Here is a 17,788-nt window from a genome sequence, read left to right on the forward strand (position 1 = left end):
AATTAACCAATTATATTTTGTACAGATAAGCATAAATAAGTTGTGACACATAACTACCGTAAGAGTCTTTCAACATGCCACTGAAAAGGTTGAAAGCTGAAATAAATTGTATGATATCTGAAAATACTGCAGAGGGAGGAGGTATCTGAGGGTAAGCATTCTTGTTTCAAACACACACCATCTTTGAGGGGATAGTTTACTCAGAATACAAACTAACATGATTTTGAACCTACCTTAGCTGTAGTTGACTCAAGAAAGCAGTTTTGAGATATTTATTTTCCTTCCAACACTTAACAACCATATTTTGTTACCGTTAGCATTCTCCTTAACACTTAACATTAAATTGTTCTTGTGCCTGTGTAATCAAACTGTAATTACTTTTGGAGCAAGATTTTCTTAGCATGTTGTTACATAATAGTTTGGTAATTGCATAGAAATGAGCTGTGAGTTTCTGTAACTACTGTACACCAGAGGAATAGTGACTGTTCCTTATTCCACTTATGTATTAACTCCATTATTATGCAGTCATAAAACATTTTCCAAAGTCCTATGTAACCACAATGTTGCTATTGTAATATTCACTAAGTTACTACACATGTACAAGAACTGGATATCAAGTGTTACTGGATATCTCACTCATTATGAACATATTAGTCATTTTGTTAGTCTACTCTAATGTCGAGGTGATTCCATGTCCCTCATGTATTTAATTCTAGGCTAAAGGCTATGTTAAGATTAATATCTAAGAGCCTTCCAACCCATGTGCTTATGCTAATATACAGTATTTAGACGAATTCAACTAACTGTTGACGTTTTTGGTTCTTCATTAAATATTTGGCAGCCATCAAGTAAATATTTTTTGATTATTTGGTTTTCTGAGAGGTATCCAAAATCGTGACAATTTTAAGAGATCTGTATTTGAATATCAAAGAAAATAGTTGCATTTTAGTTAAAATGCTATATAAATTCGACTACCTTGAGTATTCGAAAAGTTGGTATTTTCAAATAAACTACAAAATACAACTATTTTCTGCCCAAGTCTGCAGTAATGTAAACAACTACAGTGAAGAAACGAACAACTTCTATCAGTACAGTTTTACCTTATCAATATTACCCTACTGCATTGTTGTTGCAATACCGTTGTTCCCAAAATATGTCTTTCCTCTGCCTCTCCGCAGCCACACCACCCATGGTAACCCATGGCAACATCCTAACGTCATCCCTCCCCGACTGCACCAATTAGCTCTTCATCAGTCAAACAACACTCCGACACACCTTCTGTGGTTCTAAAGTTACCTCACATCCATGCCATGGGATCTTTAATTACCACGGTGAGATAGGACATCGGTTTAACCTCTCGCCCTAAGACTGAATCTGACATCTGAACCTCAAAAAAATAAATGTCTCTCAGTTGATTGCGTCATCATTCCGTGGTATCCCGTCATTTCATCTTTCAATGTATATGGGGTCATACACCCACCCCCCACCCAATGCCCTCTGTCCCTATGACTTTATTGATTTCCTCCAGAATGATTAATTGGACACAGGGGGAGCCGAGGTGTGACCAGGTACCAATTGTACAGCCGATGTCCTCTGTGGCCAACCAGAAAGGCCATTCTACAAACAACATGACTCCGTTAGTGGACATTCAAATATGAGACTGCAACCCCCCCCCCCCCCCCTCCCTCTGAGTACCTTTCCCTTAACATCCATCTGATATCAGAGCTAGCCTCCTCCCCTCTCCAAACATTCACGAAAAGGTAATCACTGTGACCATCTCGAAGACATCGTAGCATGGTGGCAGGTGAACTTGTATGTGTATGCTTTATCCCAATTGGCGCAAAAGCGTAGGCAGAAAGTGGATGCTACATCCATAAACTATTGCGAGGGTTAGTTTAATACAAATGAAAGGCTCCAATGTGATGTTATTGAGCCATACCAGTGCGGAAAGGATAAACAATAATGGACTTTGTGGGGCGTAAAAGTTGAATTTATCAATATCATTTCAAGACAAGGACGCGGGATAACATTTCAATAGCCTGCCTTGTATAGATTACGCACACACATTTATTCGTTATTTTCTGATCGTTAAAGTGCACCGGCAACAAGAATCCCTCTCATCCGGCAAGATTTCGTCCAGAAGCAGACTGGAAGACCGTCCACTTCGGAGGTTGGCCGGTAGGACGCGGATGATCGCCACAGGTGTTTGTGGAGTAGTCATGGTGCTAGTGTTGGTTATCCTGATTCCGGTGCTGGTCAACTCCGCCGGCATATCCGCGCGCTACGAAATGCTCGGATCCTGTCAGATGGTGTGTGATCCCCACGGGACCAAGTCCACGGCCACGGCCACGGACAAAGCCAATACCATCAGAGACAGCCGCTTGGTCCAGTCTCTACCAACCTTAATCCAAGGTCCAAAAGGGGAGCCCGGACGCACAGGAAGAATTGGCCCTAGGGGTCCTCTTGGCGAGCCAGGACCACCCGGACCTGCCGGCCCGCCTGGGGAGAGAGGAGGGCCCGGTCCGCCAGGACTACCCGGAACGCCCGGAGCCACAGGTGCCATAAACGCAGCCACATACAACACGTTTCCAAAGATAGCTTTCTACGCCGGGCTGAAAAAACAGCATGAGGGCTACGAAGTGCTGAAATTTGACGACGTAGTCACCAACCTTGGCAACCACTACGACCCTACGACGGGGAAATTCACCTGCTCGATACCGGGCATCTACTTCTTCGTTTACCATGTGCTGATGCGAGGCGGGGATGGCACCAGTATGTGGGCTGATCTTTGTAAGAACAACCAGGTAAGACATATACTGACTTGTTCAATCAAATGGAACTGAAACATAACACTTCTCATCTATAATATGTAACTGTTGATTAGGATTCAAAACATAAAACAGCTTAGACTACAATTTTACGCACACAAACTGCGTTTTACGCACGTAACCCGCTTTCATCAAAGCGTCGCTGTCAGTGGTGTTGAAGTTCCAGCTCAACGCCCCTTTTATTACTGAAACTCCAGTTCACTAACATGACCAAATGATACTGCATTGATTGTTGTGTTAACGGAACATAAATAAAAACATGGTATCAGAAAGATTGGTGACTAATAACAATGCTCTCCAGGTGCGAGCGAGCGCTATCGCCCAAGACGCCGATCAGAACTACGATTATGCCAGCAACAGTGTTGTCCTGCATCTCGAGCCCGGCGATGAGATCTACATCAAGCTGGACGGGGGCAAGGCGCACGGGGGCAACAACAACAAGTACAGCACCTTTTCCGGATTCATTGTCTACGCCGATTAACAGAACACCATATATTCTACATTAGGCTGTTCACTGCACCTTCATCTGCTATTATTCTCTCCTTTGGATTGGCTACACCGCTGTCGTTTAGAAGACATGTGGTTACAGAGAGACAGGGGGATCTTGACGCAGAAGTGAACATTAACACGCTTAAATAGACCTTTCCTTTCGTGCGTAAAACCCCAAATTATGCAATGCCCAGTGATGAACTTGCAAACGTGGAAACATGGAAGGAGATGAGTCAAAATTGCATGTGTATAAGCCCATATTATGTACAACAGGTTAAACAGGAATGGTGTTAATGCTTCATTGCTTTTGCCATTGGGTCAATTAATTAATGTTTCAAATGGTCTTGTAATGCATCTCAGTTCATGTTAGAGTCTATGGAATAGGAAAACATAGACAAGGTGATTAAAAGTGTACTGCAGGAAGTAATGATTGGTGTGTTTCTGTCTGCATCTCCTTACTTTAGTTGGGTTACTTACTGCAGTGTAGTTCTGACCTTTACTAGTGTTTTATCAGACTATGAGTGTAAAATAGCTATCATGATCATAATGTATATATATGCCTTCTGTCCAATTCAGCATTTTCCTGAAGAATGAATTAAGTGCTCGACTAAGATTGATTAGGCCTACAGCCAGTTTTTGATATGGAAACAGCTACATTATCTGGAAGAAAAACATGCCACCAGAGAAAATAAATCTAACTATTTTAATGATTTCTGCACAGTATTCCTGTTCTACAAACAGCAACAAATCCCAAAAAAAATATAAATTATAATTTAAACAGAGCATTGAAAATAGAAAAATATTCCGTGGTCACATTTTTCCTCTGAATGTTCCATTTGGTGATGTATCAGAACACAGGAGACTTTCCTACTGTACCTGCACTTCCTAACTTTTATTATCCTATCACACACTGTCCTGAAGTGACATAATGGTTATGTATTGTCTGCTGTGATGTCATTGATCATGTGGTGAAGTCACTCTGTGATGCCACCTGTTCCCAGAAGGAGAGACCATGTCCTTCAGGATGACCTACCATCCAACCAGCTCCCTCCCATAGCCACCCCACCATGTGACATCACAACAACTCATCTAACAAGCTTTGAATGCCCAGTATATTGATTAAGAAAACTTTGAAAGAGTTAGCTCTGTCAGTGCCCTTTTGGTACCCTAGTCTCTATTAGCAATACAAAAATATCAAATGGGGAATACATATTTATTAGTGCTACTACTTATCAAAGACTGTTTGTGAAATGTCATTACTACTGACAAAGCTGTTACTGCTTTCAATCAAACTAATCAGCACAATATTTACAAGTAAAGCACCATGTGCAGACCATGTCCTTGAATTTGATTGGACAGAAATTGTCTTGTTAAATTACATTGGGCTTCTGTGTTCCTGCCGCATTTACATTTAGTCTTCCATTTGTTTTCAAACTGAGAAATTTGGATGGAAATTAGGCCTTTTGTTCGACTAAGGCTATAGTATTAAGGATCACTCTACAAAGCAGATGGTTTTGTTTTTTTGATTACAGTATTAATGATTAATTACAAACATTACTTGAAGCTTTGATTCAGTCATAGCTCTTATGTGAAATAAATTGAATAATTTCCTCACTCAGCTTTCAGAAGGTTCAACAATAAAAATTTTTCCCCCATGTTTACTTCTCCATAATACATTTCAATTCAGTACATCACAGCGAAGTAGCAAGAATAAAAAGTGTCAACTTCTGACGTCAATTTTGTTTGGTGATTTGCAAGTAATAACAAACGTATAAAAGCATTTTTTACTGTGTTCAATAGCTGATACAAAAGACAAAGGCCTACGGCGCAGGCTTCCTCTGTCTGGGTGATCTGATTCTGATCCTTCATTTGAATGTGAGCCAGCGCTTAGAGTTTTCTATGAGGGCCTTGTCCACCTGGGTCTGGTTGATCACCCTGCTCAGCATCTTGGCCACAATGTTCTTCAGGATGTGTGAGTAGTCCTGGCCTACGTACTTGGTGAGACGGTTCTTGGTGTGGATGTCATGGGCGATGACAATGTTGTCCTCATAACCTTCCTGGACCAGGAACGCCACACTGGAGAGATTGAGGTCCACACCCGCACATGAACACACAACGAAACAGATACATGGGTGTTATTTCGCTGTTTACATTTTGTAAAGTATCGTGAAGTAGATAGAGACAACCACATAGACCTTGTTAGGCTGTTGGTTGTCTAGTGCAGGATGTATGGTCTTCATTTGAACACCCTTTAGTTGCAGGAAATACAAACCTGTAGTGTATTTGAGATTTTAAAATGCTTCTAAAGTTAGTAATTTCAACTTAAACATTTCAGACTTGATTTGTCCTAACTAAACATGAATCAACCTCTACAAAAATGTCCATAAATTATAATCCACACAATAATTCACATTTTCTGTTCCTGCAGGATTATGTTCATGCTGTGGGAAACAGGGTTAAATTAAGATCCCAAATCTATAGCTAGTTTGGTAGCAACATAAAGAGTTCTCACAGTTTGACTCTCTGGCTGTCACTGGGCATGTCCACCTCCAGGTTATAGGCATAGTTCAGCATCTCTGTTCCAAACAGGTGGTACTCCAGGTTATAGGCATAGTTCAGCATCTCTGTTCCAAACAGGTTGTACTCCAGGTTATAGGCATAGTTCAGCATCTCTGTTCCAAACAGGTTGTACTCCAGGTTATAGGCATAGTTCAGCATCTCTGTTCCAAACAGGTGGTACTCCAGGTTATAGGCATAGTTCAGCATCTCTGTTCTTAACAGGTGGTACTCCAGGTTATAGGCATAGTTCAGCATCTCTGTTCCAAACAGGTGGTACTCCAGGTTATAGGCATAGTTCAGCATCTCTGTTCCAAACAGGTGGTACTCCAGGTTATAGGCATAGTTCAGCATCTCTGTTCCAAACAGGTGGTACTCCAGGTTATAGGCTTAGTTCAGCATCTCTGTTCCAAACAGGTGGTACTCCAGGTTATAGGCATAGTTCAGCATCTCTGTTCTTAACAGGTTGTACTCCAGGTTATAGGCATAGTTCAGCATCTCTGTTCTTAACAGGTGGTACTCCAGGTTATAGGCATAGTTCAGCATCTCTGTTCTTAACAGGTGGTACTCCAGGTTATAGGGATAGTTCAGCATCTCTGTTCCAAACAGGTTGTACTCCAGGTTATAGGCTTAGTTCAGCATCTCTGTTCCAAACAGGTGGTACTCCAGGTTATAGGCATAGTTCAGCATCTCTGTTCCAAACAGGTGGTACTCCAGGTTATAGGCATAGTTCAGCATCTCTGTTCTTAACAGGTTGTACTCCAGGTTATAGGCATAGTTCAGGTTCTTAACAGGTGGTACTCCAGGTTATAGGCTTAGTTCAGCATCTCTGTTCCAAACAGGTGGTACTCCAGGTTATAGGCATAGTTCAGCATCTCTGTTCCAAACAGGTGGTACTCCAGCTTATAGGCATAGTTCAGCATCTCTGTTCCAAACAGGTGGTACTCCAGGTTATAGGCATAGTTCAGCATCTCTGTTCTTAACAGGTTGTACTCCAGGTTATAGGCATAGTTCAGCATCTCTGTTCTTAACAGGTTGTACTCCAGGTTATAGGCATAGTTCAGCATCTCTGTTCCAAACAGGTTGTACTCCAGGTTATAGGCATAGTTCAGCATCTCTGTTCTTAACAGGTTGTACTCCAGGTTATAGGCATAGTTCAGCATCTCTGTTCCAAACAGGTGGTACTCCAGGTTATAGGCATAGTTCAGCATCTCTGTTCTTAACAGGTTGTACTCCAGGTTATAGGCATAGTTCAGCATCTCTGTTCCAAACAGGTTGTACTCCAGGTTATTCCTAATTCTAGCAAACTCCAACAGCTCTCCATTGTCAAATATGTTTCTGTGTTAGAAAACCCCCACTATAAATAATTTACAGTCCCGCATCACAGATGCTACTGTACCGTTGTCTTCAGCAGATGAAAATACTCCACAATAAGCATTATTACCTTGCTGAACATAACAGGTAAATAGAAGCTTGATTTATAAGTAGAATAGTTTATACTATATTATAAACCCATGTAGGGCCCATAGTTTTTCCAGACCAGGGAAAACTCTTAGCCATAGCCATATCATAAGTCCTGTCACCCCCTCCATATCCAGTCCAGTCTGGGTCCTGAGAACCCTCACCTGGCCACGTGTGGCATGACGGTCTTGCTGATGTCTTCTCCAGCCTCCTGCAGGAGGCAGACTATCTCAGTGGGGTGCCAGGGTTCCAGCCCAAGTGGAGGATGACTGGGCAGCCCAGCTCGATATGAGCGTGTGCAGTGGCCTGCATCAACTTCTTCTCACTGTCCATGATTGGTCAGCTGCAGCCAATCTCTGTCCCGTCCACCCCTTGGAGCACCTCGCTGACGATGATGTCTGTGAGCTGGACAGAGACATCAGGTGTTATGCCTCATTCACATTAACCATAGGCACTCCATTACATTGCACCGGATGTAATTCATTTCAATGCGTAACACCCCCTTGTGCAAAGTTGTAATTTTTCAAAACTTCGTCATCTTCAGTCCAGCTAGAGTTTGTTGAAGAACAGGAAGTGACCAAACCACAGAAGTTAGATTAAATATGTGGTTTTCAGTGATGGCTTTATAGGATACAGTAGCTAGCAACTGGTAAACAATGACCCAGTGAGTACTATTTTGATAGTAATGTTAATAGTAAGTTTACTATTAAAATAGTAATGCTACCACCCCAAAGCCGTAAACACGGGCACCATCATAGATATCATCCTAACCAACCTGCCCTCTAAATACACCTCTGCTGTTTTCAACCAAGATCTCAGCAATCACTGCCTCATTGCCTGCATCCGTAATGGGTCAGCGGTCAAACGACCTCCCCTCATCACTGTCAAACGCTCCCTGAAACACTTCAGCGAACAGGCCTTTCTAATCGACCTGGCCGGGGTATCCTGGAAGGATATTGATCTCATCCCGTCAGCAGAGGATGCCTGGTTATTTAAAAATAAATGCCTTCCTCACCATCTTAAATAAGCATGCCCCATTCAAGAAATTTAGAACCAGGAACAGATATAGCCCTTAGTTCTCTCCAGACCTGACTGCCCTTAACCAACACAAAAACATCCTATGGCGTTCTGCATTAGCATCGAAAAGCCCCCGTGATATGCAACTTTTCAGGGAAGCTTGAAACCAATATACACAGAAAGTTGGAAAAGCCAAGGATAGCTTTTTCAAGCAGAAATTTGCTTCCTGCAACACAAACTCAAAAAAGTTTTGGGACACTGTAAAGTCCATGGAGAATAAGAACACCTCCTCCCAGCTGCCCACTGCACTGAGGATAGGAAACAATGTCACCACTGATAAATCCACTTTAACTGAGAATTTCAATAAGCATTTTTCTACGGCTGGCCATGCTTTCCACCTGGCTACCCCTACCCCGGTCAACAGCACTGCACCCCCACAGTAACTCGCCCAAGGCTTCTCCACTTCTCCTTCTCCCAAATCCAGTCAGCTGATGTTCTGAAAGAGCTGCAAAATCTGGACCCCTACAAATCAGCAAAGCTAGACAATCTGGACCCTTTCTTTCTAAAATTATCTGCCGAAATTGTTGCAACCCCTATTACTAGCCTGTTCAACAGCTTTCGTGTCATCTGAGATTCCCAAAGATTGGAAAGCAGCTGCGGTCATCCCCCTCTTCAAAGGGGGACACTCTTGACCCAAACTGCTACAGACCTATATCTATCTGAACCCTGCCTTTCTAAGGTCTTCGAAAGCCAAGGCAACAAACAGATTACCGACCATTTCGAATCCCACCATAACTTCTCCGCTATGCAATCTGGTTCAGAGCTGGTCATGGGTGCACCTCAGCCACACTCAAGGTCCTAAACGATATCTTAACCACCATCGATAAGAAACAATACTGTGCAGCCGTACTCATTGACCTGGGCAAGGCTTTCAACTCTGTCAATCACCACATCCTCATCAGGAGACTCGATAGCCTTGGTTTCTCAAATGATTGCCTCGCCTGGTTCACCAACTACTTCTCTGATAGAGTTCAGTGTGTCAAATCAGAGGGCCTGTTTTCTGGGCCTCTGGCAGTCTATGGGGGTGCTACAGGGTTCAATTCTTGGACCGACTCTCTTCTCTGTATACATCAATGATGTCGCTCTTTCTGCTGGTGAGTCTCTGATCCACCTCTACGCAGACGACACCATTCTGTATACTTCTGGCCCTTCTTTGGACACTGTGTTAACAACCCTCCAGACAAGCTTCAATGCCATACAACTCCCCTTTAAGTGGCCTCCAATTGCTCTGAAATACAAGTAAAACTAAATGCATGCTCTTCAACCGATCGCTGCCTGCACCTGCCCGCCCGCCCGTCCATCATCACTACTCTGGATGGTTCTGACTTAGAATATGTGTACAACTACAAGTACCTAGGTGTCTGGTTAGACTGTAAATTCTCCTTCCAGACTCACATCAAACATCTCCAATCCAAAGTAAAATTTAGAATTGGCTTCCTATTTCGCAACAAAGCATCCTTCACTCATGCTGCCAAACATACCCTTGTAAAACTGACCATCCTACCGATCCTCGACTTCAGCGAATTCATTTACAAAATAGCCTCCAATACCCTACTCAATAATTTTGGATGCAGTCTATCACAGTGCCATCCGTTTTGTCACCAAAGCCCCATATACTACCCACCACTGCGACCTGTACTGTCTCGTTGGCTGGCCCTCGCTTCATACTCGTCGCCAAATCCACTGGCTCCAGGTCATCTACAAGACCCTGCTAGGTAAAGTCCCCCCTTATCTCATCTCGCTGGTCACCATAGCAGCACCCACCTGTAGCACGTGCTCCAGCAGGTATATCTCTCTGGTCACCCCCAAAACCAATTCTTCCTTTGGCCGCCTCTCCTTCCAGTTCTCTGCTGTCAATGACTGGAACGAACTACAAAAATCTCTGAAACTGGAAACACTTATCTCCCTCACTAGCTTTAAGCACCAGCTGTCAGAGCAGCTCACAGATTACTGCACCTGTACATAGTCCATCTATAATTTAGCCCAAACAACTACCTCTCCCCTATTGTATTTATTTATTTAGCTCATTTGCACCCCATTTTCTCTCTCTACATTGCACATTCTTCCACTGCAAATCTACCATTCCAATGTTTTACTTGCTCTATTGTATTTACTTTGCCACCATAGCCTCCCTTATCTCACCTCACTTGCTCACATTGTATATAGACTTATTTATTTTTCTACTGTACTATTGACTGTATGTTTGTTTTACTCCACGTGTAACTGTGTTGTTGTATGCATCGAACTGCTTTGCTTTATCTTGGCCAGGTCTGTCACGTTCTGACCTTAGTTCCTTTTTTATGTCTTTGTGTTAGGTTGGTCAGGGCGTGAGTTGGGGTGGGTAGTCTATGTCCTTTTTCTATGTTGTTATATTTCTATGTGTTTGGCCTAGTATGGTTCTCAATCAGAGGCAGGTGTCGTTCATTGTCTCTGATTGAGAATCATACTTAGGTAGCCTGTTTTCCCCATTTTGGTTGTGGGTGTTTAATTTCTGTTTAGTGTCTGTTCACCTGGCTGAACTGTTTTGTTTTCTCTTCGTTATAATTTTGTGTTACGTGTTGGGGTTGTTAGTGCTCCGGACCGGGTACCCTGTGTTTTGGGTTGGTCAGTATTTTCACCACCTGTGTTTTGGGCATTGTATTTTGGTGCCATATTAAAGTGCACTTTTCCCTGTGGAATTTTCTGCTCTCTGCGCCTGATTCTTACCGCACACATCCAGTCCCTTGTGACAAGGTTGCAGTTGTAAATGAGAAATTGTTATCAACTTGCCTACCTGGTTAAATAAAGGTTTATTAAAAAAATATTTAAAAAAATACACATTGGCTGTTAAGCCTCCCATTTAGATTTATTGTGATTGATGGTGATAAGAATTAACACATTCAGGAGAGAGGACCAGACTTGAATGCAACATTTGAACTACTGTAGTTTCCTTGAACGCAGCTCCCTACTAACTTAACAAGCACCAGATGTTACTAACTGCCAATCAGTTTACAAGCCTTTTGCTACACTTTAACTAGTTGCAATGAACACAGCTCCTCAACAGCATTTGTTGCAACACATTGCAGATCTGCCTTCACACCTGTCCTCACTCTTCTTAATCACCACCCTACTTAAACCTGACCCAACTAACAGTCCTCCTCTGTCTTCTGCAGTGCACGCTGAGTTGCACGACACTGTGCACTACTAGCCTCATCAAGTTTTGCATCCCCTTCTATCTATTATCTCCTGGGGGGATTGACATCCTCACAGCAGTTTATCTAACTGTTAGACAATGGACACAAACTGGCCATAACTCCTTCAGTTAGGAGACAGCTGACCAAAGCCAATTGGAAGTGTCTTACTGAGACACCGTACAAATAGGCCAGTACACATCAGACACGAACTATATATACTACACCATAAACCTTCCCAACCGTCATCTTCCTGGTGTCCTCAGAGTGGGTGCCATCCACATAGTACCCTGCCCCTTCTATGATGTGTACACCTGTACCTTGGACAGCTGTTTGAGGAAGAGCAGGTCCCTGGCAATACTCTGGGTAGTGTTTTCTCAGATGGTTCCTGTTCCTGCCTTTTGGTACTCACGAAACACTTCCCGTACAGCACTGGTCTCCTGCAACAGAAGCAGGTTCTCATGGCTAAAGAAGAAGATGATGAAGAAGAAGAATACTTTATTGTCCATTGTCACAGAGATTTAACAGGTTCTAGACATCCTGCTGTAAGGGTTTTAGACTATCTGCTGTAAGGGTTTTAGACTACCTGCTGTAAGGGTTTAAGACATCCTGCTGTAAGGGTTTTAGACTACCTGCTGTAAGGGTTTTAGACTACCTGCTGTAAGGGTTTTAGACTACCTGCTGTAAGGGTTTTAGACTACCTGCTGTAAGGGTTTTAGACTACCTGCTGTAAGGGTTTTAGACTACCTGCTGTAAGAGTTTTATACTACCTGCTGTAAGGGTTTTAGACTACCTGCTGTAAAGATTCTAGACTACCTGCTGTAAATATTCTAGACTACCTGCTGTAAAGATTCTAGTCTAGCTGCTGTAAAGATTCTAGACTACCTGCTATAACAGATTTTAGACTACCTGCTGTAAGGGTTTTAGACTACCTGCTGTAAGGGTTTTAGACTACCTGCTATAACAGGTTTTAGACTACCCGCTGTAAGGCTTTTAGACTACCTGCTGTAAAGGTTTCTAGACTACCTGCTATATTGGTTCTGAAAAAGTGCCTTTTGTATTGGTTCTAGACTACCTGCTCTATGGGTTCTAGACCAACTGCTGTATGGGTTCTAGAAAAGTGCCTTTTGTATTGGTTCTAGACTACCTGCTATATGGGTTCTAGAAAAGTGCCCTTTGTATTGGTTCTAGACTATCTGCTGTATGGGTTCTTGAAAACTGCCTGCTATATTGGTTTTAGATTACCTACTGTTCAGGTTCTAGACTACCTGCTGTAGGGTTCTAGACTACCTGCAGTACAGGTTCTAGATTATCTGCGGTAAAGTTTCTCGACTAACTGCTGTATGGGTTTTTCAGCAGCAGGGTCTGGGAGACTAGTCAGGATCGAGGCAAAGATGAACGGAGCAAAATACAGAGAGATCCTTGATGAAAATCTGCTCCAGAGCGCTCAGGACCCCAGACTGGGGCAAAGATTCACCTTCCAACAGGACAACGATCCTATGTAAACAGCCAAGTCAAAGCAGGCGTGGCTTCGGGACAAGTCTCTGAATTTCCTTGAGTGGCCTAGCCAGAGCCCGGACTTGAACCAGATCGAACATCTCTGGAGAGACCTGAAAATAGCTGTGCAGCGACACTCCTCATCGAATCTGACAGAGCTTGAGAGGATCTGCAGAAAGGAATGGGAGAAACACCCCAAATACAGCTGTGCCAAGCTTGTAGCGTGATAGCCAATAAGATTTGGCACAGTAATCGCTGCCAAAGGTGCTTCAACAAGGTACTGAGTAAAGGGTCTGAATACTTTTGCAAATGTGATATTTCAGTTTTTACATTTTTATAAATAAGCAAAAACAAATACTGTTTTATCAAGATTTCATTCAGATATTTCATTCAGAGACTTGTCCCGAAGCCACGCCTGCTTTGACTTGGCTGTTTACATAGGATCATTGTCCTGTTGGAAGGTGAATCTTTGCCCCAGTCTGAGGTCCTGAGCGCTCTGGAGCAGGTTTTCATCAAGGATCTCTCTGTATTTTGCTCCGTTCATCTTTGCCTCGATCCTGACTAGTCTCCCAGACCCTGCTGCTGAAAAACCCAAATACTGTTTTTGCTTTGTCATTATGAGGTAGTGTGTAGATTGATGAGGGGAAAAAAACAATATAATCAATTTTAGAATAAGGCTGTAACATAACAAAATGTGGAAAAAGTGAAGGGGCATGAATACTTTCCGAATGCACTGTACCATAGTGAGAATATGACTGATACAAAGTATAGTAGGTTACTACCAGAATATATTATGAGCATATCATTTGATGCAATTTATCATCATAATGACATTACTTATGAAGTCATTAACATAACACTGCACACGACAATAATAGCCTATTGTACCATGGGTTTAAAGAACAGAGTATTAATACCAACAAATTTAAAAAAAAAATTTTTTAAAGGTGAAATCTTGATATGAGCCTCAGAAAAGATCTGGTCTCAGTTATAAATTGAGTTGCTTAGCACGCTTCTCTTTCCAGAGTCCACCTCGACCCCATCCTGAGAGTAGGCCACTTTGATTTGATCATATGTGACAAGAGTTCTTCTCCATTATGTTCATTAAACCCTCAGGAGTAGCAATAGATAAGTTATTAACTCACTGCAAATTGTGCCAGGATTCTAATTTACCTCCTTGCCTTTAACAGCTGTATGTACGGGATTAGAGAAAGAAACGCCCGTATCTATCTCTAAAGGATTGATTGCAAATTGAGCATGTTGTTTTCACATTCCTGGTTGGTCTCTATTTTTCTCAGACTGCCAACATATCCTCTCTATCCCCCCTTTTATTTTTTACATAGCCCATTTCTTGAACAGCTTGAAAGACAGATGGATTAGGTAACCACAGTTTATCATTCTCCAACTGTCACTCAGTGACCAGCCCAGTGGATGTGCACTCATACAGCATGTGAGATCATTGCAGAGAGTCTGACATAGGCAACAATTGGAGTTAGGGCCAACTTCTGTGCTCTCTCTGAACACGCTTTTGCCATATCTGTTACAATTATGTTCTCCAGCGTTTGGTTTTGAGAAATGCCAATGGTTGACCAAATGACCGACTACGGCTGTTCTCCATCTGTAGGCTTTGCAAGATCATGACCTATCAACAGTGTCACGTGGCAGAAGGGACAGTGAGAGAGAGAGAGGATATGATGAGTCATTCTTCTGATGTACAATAAGAATAAAAGTTTTACCTTGGTTATTGTCTATAACTGGGCCTCTGAGATTTTTCAGCTCAGATCGCATGATCAGAACAAACTTAAGGCCCTAAAGATTAGTGAAAACTAAAACTAGAGGTCCCCTGCCCTATGCACAGTGTTACAGAGGCTTTACACATGACCCAACGTGCTCCTCGCTCCAGGGTCCCTCGTTAGTGAATCTCTGTCCTGTCACTGTCATCAGTCACCCTAACTCTGCTGCACACACACACACACACACACACACACACACACACACACACACACACACACACACACACACACACACACACACACACACACACACACACACACACACACACACACACACACACACACACACACACACACACACACACACACACACACTCATACCGAGGCATGTGGGATTATGACAAAGAGAGATGACTGAAGCAAGGCCTGATATCCACAGAGACCTCTGTAGAGACAACCCATTTATTTAGGATGAATCTCAGTGGGACAGAGAGTCGAGGGTTGGAGGTGATTTGATTCATAGTTTTGTTGTGCTTTGATACTAGTCATTGTTCATTGCCATTTTTTAATTATTGCGAGTTGGCGTAGGCTGGTGTTGCAACCCATGAGTTCTTGGTTTTCAGACAAAAAGAGGTAAAAAAATATGTATCAAAGATGTCAAAACCTTAGCATTTAGATGATATCCTGCATTTATAGATGAGTAAATTTACTACTTACTATTATTTATTACGTTTAAAAAGCTATCGTCATGCTAGAAATGAGGATATTGGGCCATTTTCAGTACGAAAACATTTTGGAATGTAGCAGATAGAAATGACTAGAGCCGGCGTTATTCTTTATTCTACATGTCAGAGGCATGTTTGTTGTACATACAGTATGTAACAAAATGCCCTGCTGAATGCCCTCTGGGTTAACGATTAGATTCTAGGGCCCTCTGGGGGTGGAAAGGGAGAGCTGCATGTAAACTGACTATTCAATGATCCAAAAGTCAATGAATAGACTGCAAGGATGATCACAGACAGGAGAGAAAAATGTACAAAATGAGTTTTAAAAAACGGCTAAATGTGAATATCACTATGATTACCCCATCCATCGTTCCCCCCCTCTTCTCCATATCCTTTTCCCAGATTGGTACATCAGCTGTTAGTTTATTTTAATTGAACCTTTATTTAACTAGTTAATTACCATTCCCACGTGATAGGGGACCATTCCCACGTGATAGGGGACCATTCCCACGTGATAGGGGACCATTCCCATGTGATAGGGGACCATTCCCGTGACCCATCTAAGAGGTTTAAGCATATTTTTCCCAGGACCATCATGCTCTGGTCAATGAATAGTGCTGCAGTTGCTGATCAGTGGATAAACATTATCACTGCAAACCACAAAATACGTCTCTTAACATATTTATGTATTATAGGTCCACTGGAACAGGTGGTCATCCTGTTAAGTATGCATTTGTTAAAGATCCCCATTAGTTCCTGCCAAGGCATAAGCTACTCTTCCTGGGGTCCTAACCACATTAAGACACTTATATAACACATAAAACAAAAGATAAAACAGTATATCATATAACACTGTCACACCACCACATATCTACCATTCAAAATGTATAATACCACAATATTACAATGTACAGTACCGGTCAAAAGTTTGGACACCTACTCATTTGAGGGTTTTTCTTTATTTGTACTATTTTCTACATTGTAGAATAATAACGAAGACATCAAAACTATGAAATACACATATGGACTCAGTAATATTTTATATTTGAGATTCTTCAAAGTAGCCACCCTTTGCCTTGATGACAGTTTTGCACACTCTTGGCATTTTCTCAACCAGCTTCATGAGGAAGTCACCTGGAATGCATTTCAATTAACAGATAGGCCTTGTTAAAAGTTCATTTGTGGAATTTCTTTCCTTCTTAATGTGTTTGAGCCAAGCAGTTGTGTTGTGACAAGGTAGGGGTAGTATTCAGAAGATAGCCCTATTTGGTAAAATACCAAGTCCATATTATGGCAAGAACAGCTCAAATAAGCAAAGAGAAATGACAGTCCGTCATTACTTTAAGACATGAAGGTCAGTCAATCCGGAAATTTCAATAACTTTGAAAGTTATTATGAGGAAGCGCTATGAGGAAACTGGCTCTCATGGGGACCGCCAGAGGAAATGAAGACCCAGAGTTACCTCTGCTGCAGAGGATAAGTTCATTAGAGTTAACCGCACCTCAGAAATTCCAGCCCAAATGAATGCTTCACAGAGTTCAAGTAACAGTAACATCTCAACATGAACAGTTCAGAGGAGATTGTGTGAATCAGGCTTTCAAGGTCAAATTGCTGCAAAGAAACCACTACTAAAGACACCAATAAGAAGATACTTGCTTGGGCCAAGAAACATGAGCAATGAACCTTAGACTGGTGGAAAGCATGAAGCATGGAGGAGGAGGTGTGATGGTGTGGGGATGTTTTGCTGGTGACACTGTCAGTGATTTATTTAGATTTAAAGGCACACTTAACCAGCATGGCTACCACAGCATTCTGCAGCGATATGCCAGATGACTTGGCCTCCATAATCACCCGACCTCATAATAATATAATAATATATCCCATTTAGCAGACGCTTTTGTCCAAAGCGACTTACAAGTCGGCTGGGGCCACTACTTTTACATATGGGTTTCGGATGCGTTGCAAGCGCCATGCTCTACCGACTGAGCCACACAGGACTCATCCCAATTGAGATGGTTTCGGATGAGTTGGACAAAGCAAAAGTGAAGGAAAAGTGAAGTAAAAGCAGCTAGTGAAGGAAAAGAGTGAAGGAAAAGCAGCTAACAAGTGCTTAGCATATGTATGAACTCCTTCAAGACTGTTGGAAAAGCATTCCAGGTGAAGCTGATTGAGAGAATGCCAAGAGTGTGCAAAGCTGTCATCAAGGCAGAGGGTGGCTACTTTGAAGAATCTCAAATATAAAATACGTTTTT

The 17,788-nt window shown here is 42.3% G+C and overlaps 1 protein-coding gene and 1 pseudogene across 1 annotated transcript; one reads left to right on the forward strand and one right to left on the reverse strand.

The window, feature by feature from the left end:
* Window positions 1–1,750: 1,750 nt before the first annotated feature.
* LOC135512189 (complement C1q-like protein 3) lies at window positions 1,751–3,740 on the forward strand. The gene is made up of 2 exons (XM_064933925.1): window positions 1,751–2,804; window positions 3,130–3,740. Exons 1-2 carry the CDS (start codon window positions 2,190–2,192, stop codon window positions 3,307–3,309), a joined length of 795 nt encoding a protein of 264 aa, XP_064789997.1. The 5' UTR covers window positions 1,751–2,189; the 3' UTR covers window positions 3,310–3,740.
* A 1,075-nt stretch (window positions 3,741–4,815) lies between these two features.
* LOC135506922 (phosphotriesterase-related protein-like) lies at window positions 4,816–12,090 on the reverse strand (annotated as a pseudogene).
* Between the last annotated feature and the right edge of the window lie 5,698 nt (window positions 12,091–17,788).

The sequence above is a fragment of the Oncorhynchus masou genome, chromosome 3 (genome assembly GCF_036934945.1).
Source record: "Oncorhynchus masou masou isolate Uvic2021 chromosome 3, UVic_Omas_1.1, whole genome shotgun sequence".
Classification (NCBI taxonomy): Eukaryota; Metazoa; Chordata; class Actinopteri; order Salmoniformes; family Salmonidae; genus Oncorhynchus; species Oncorhynchus masou.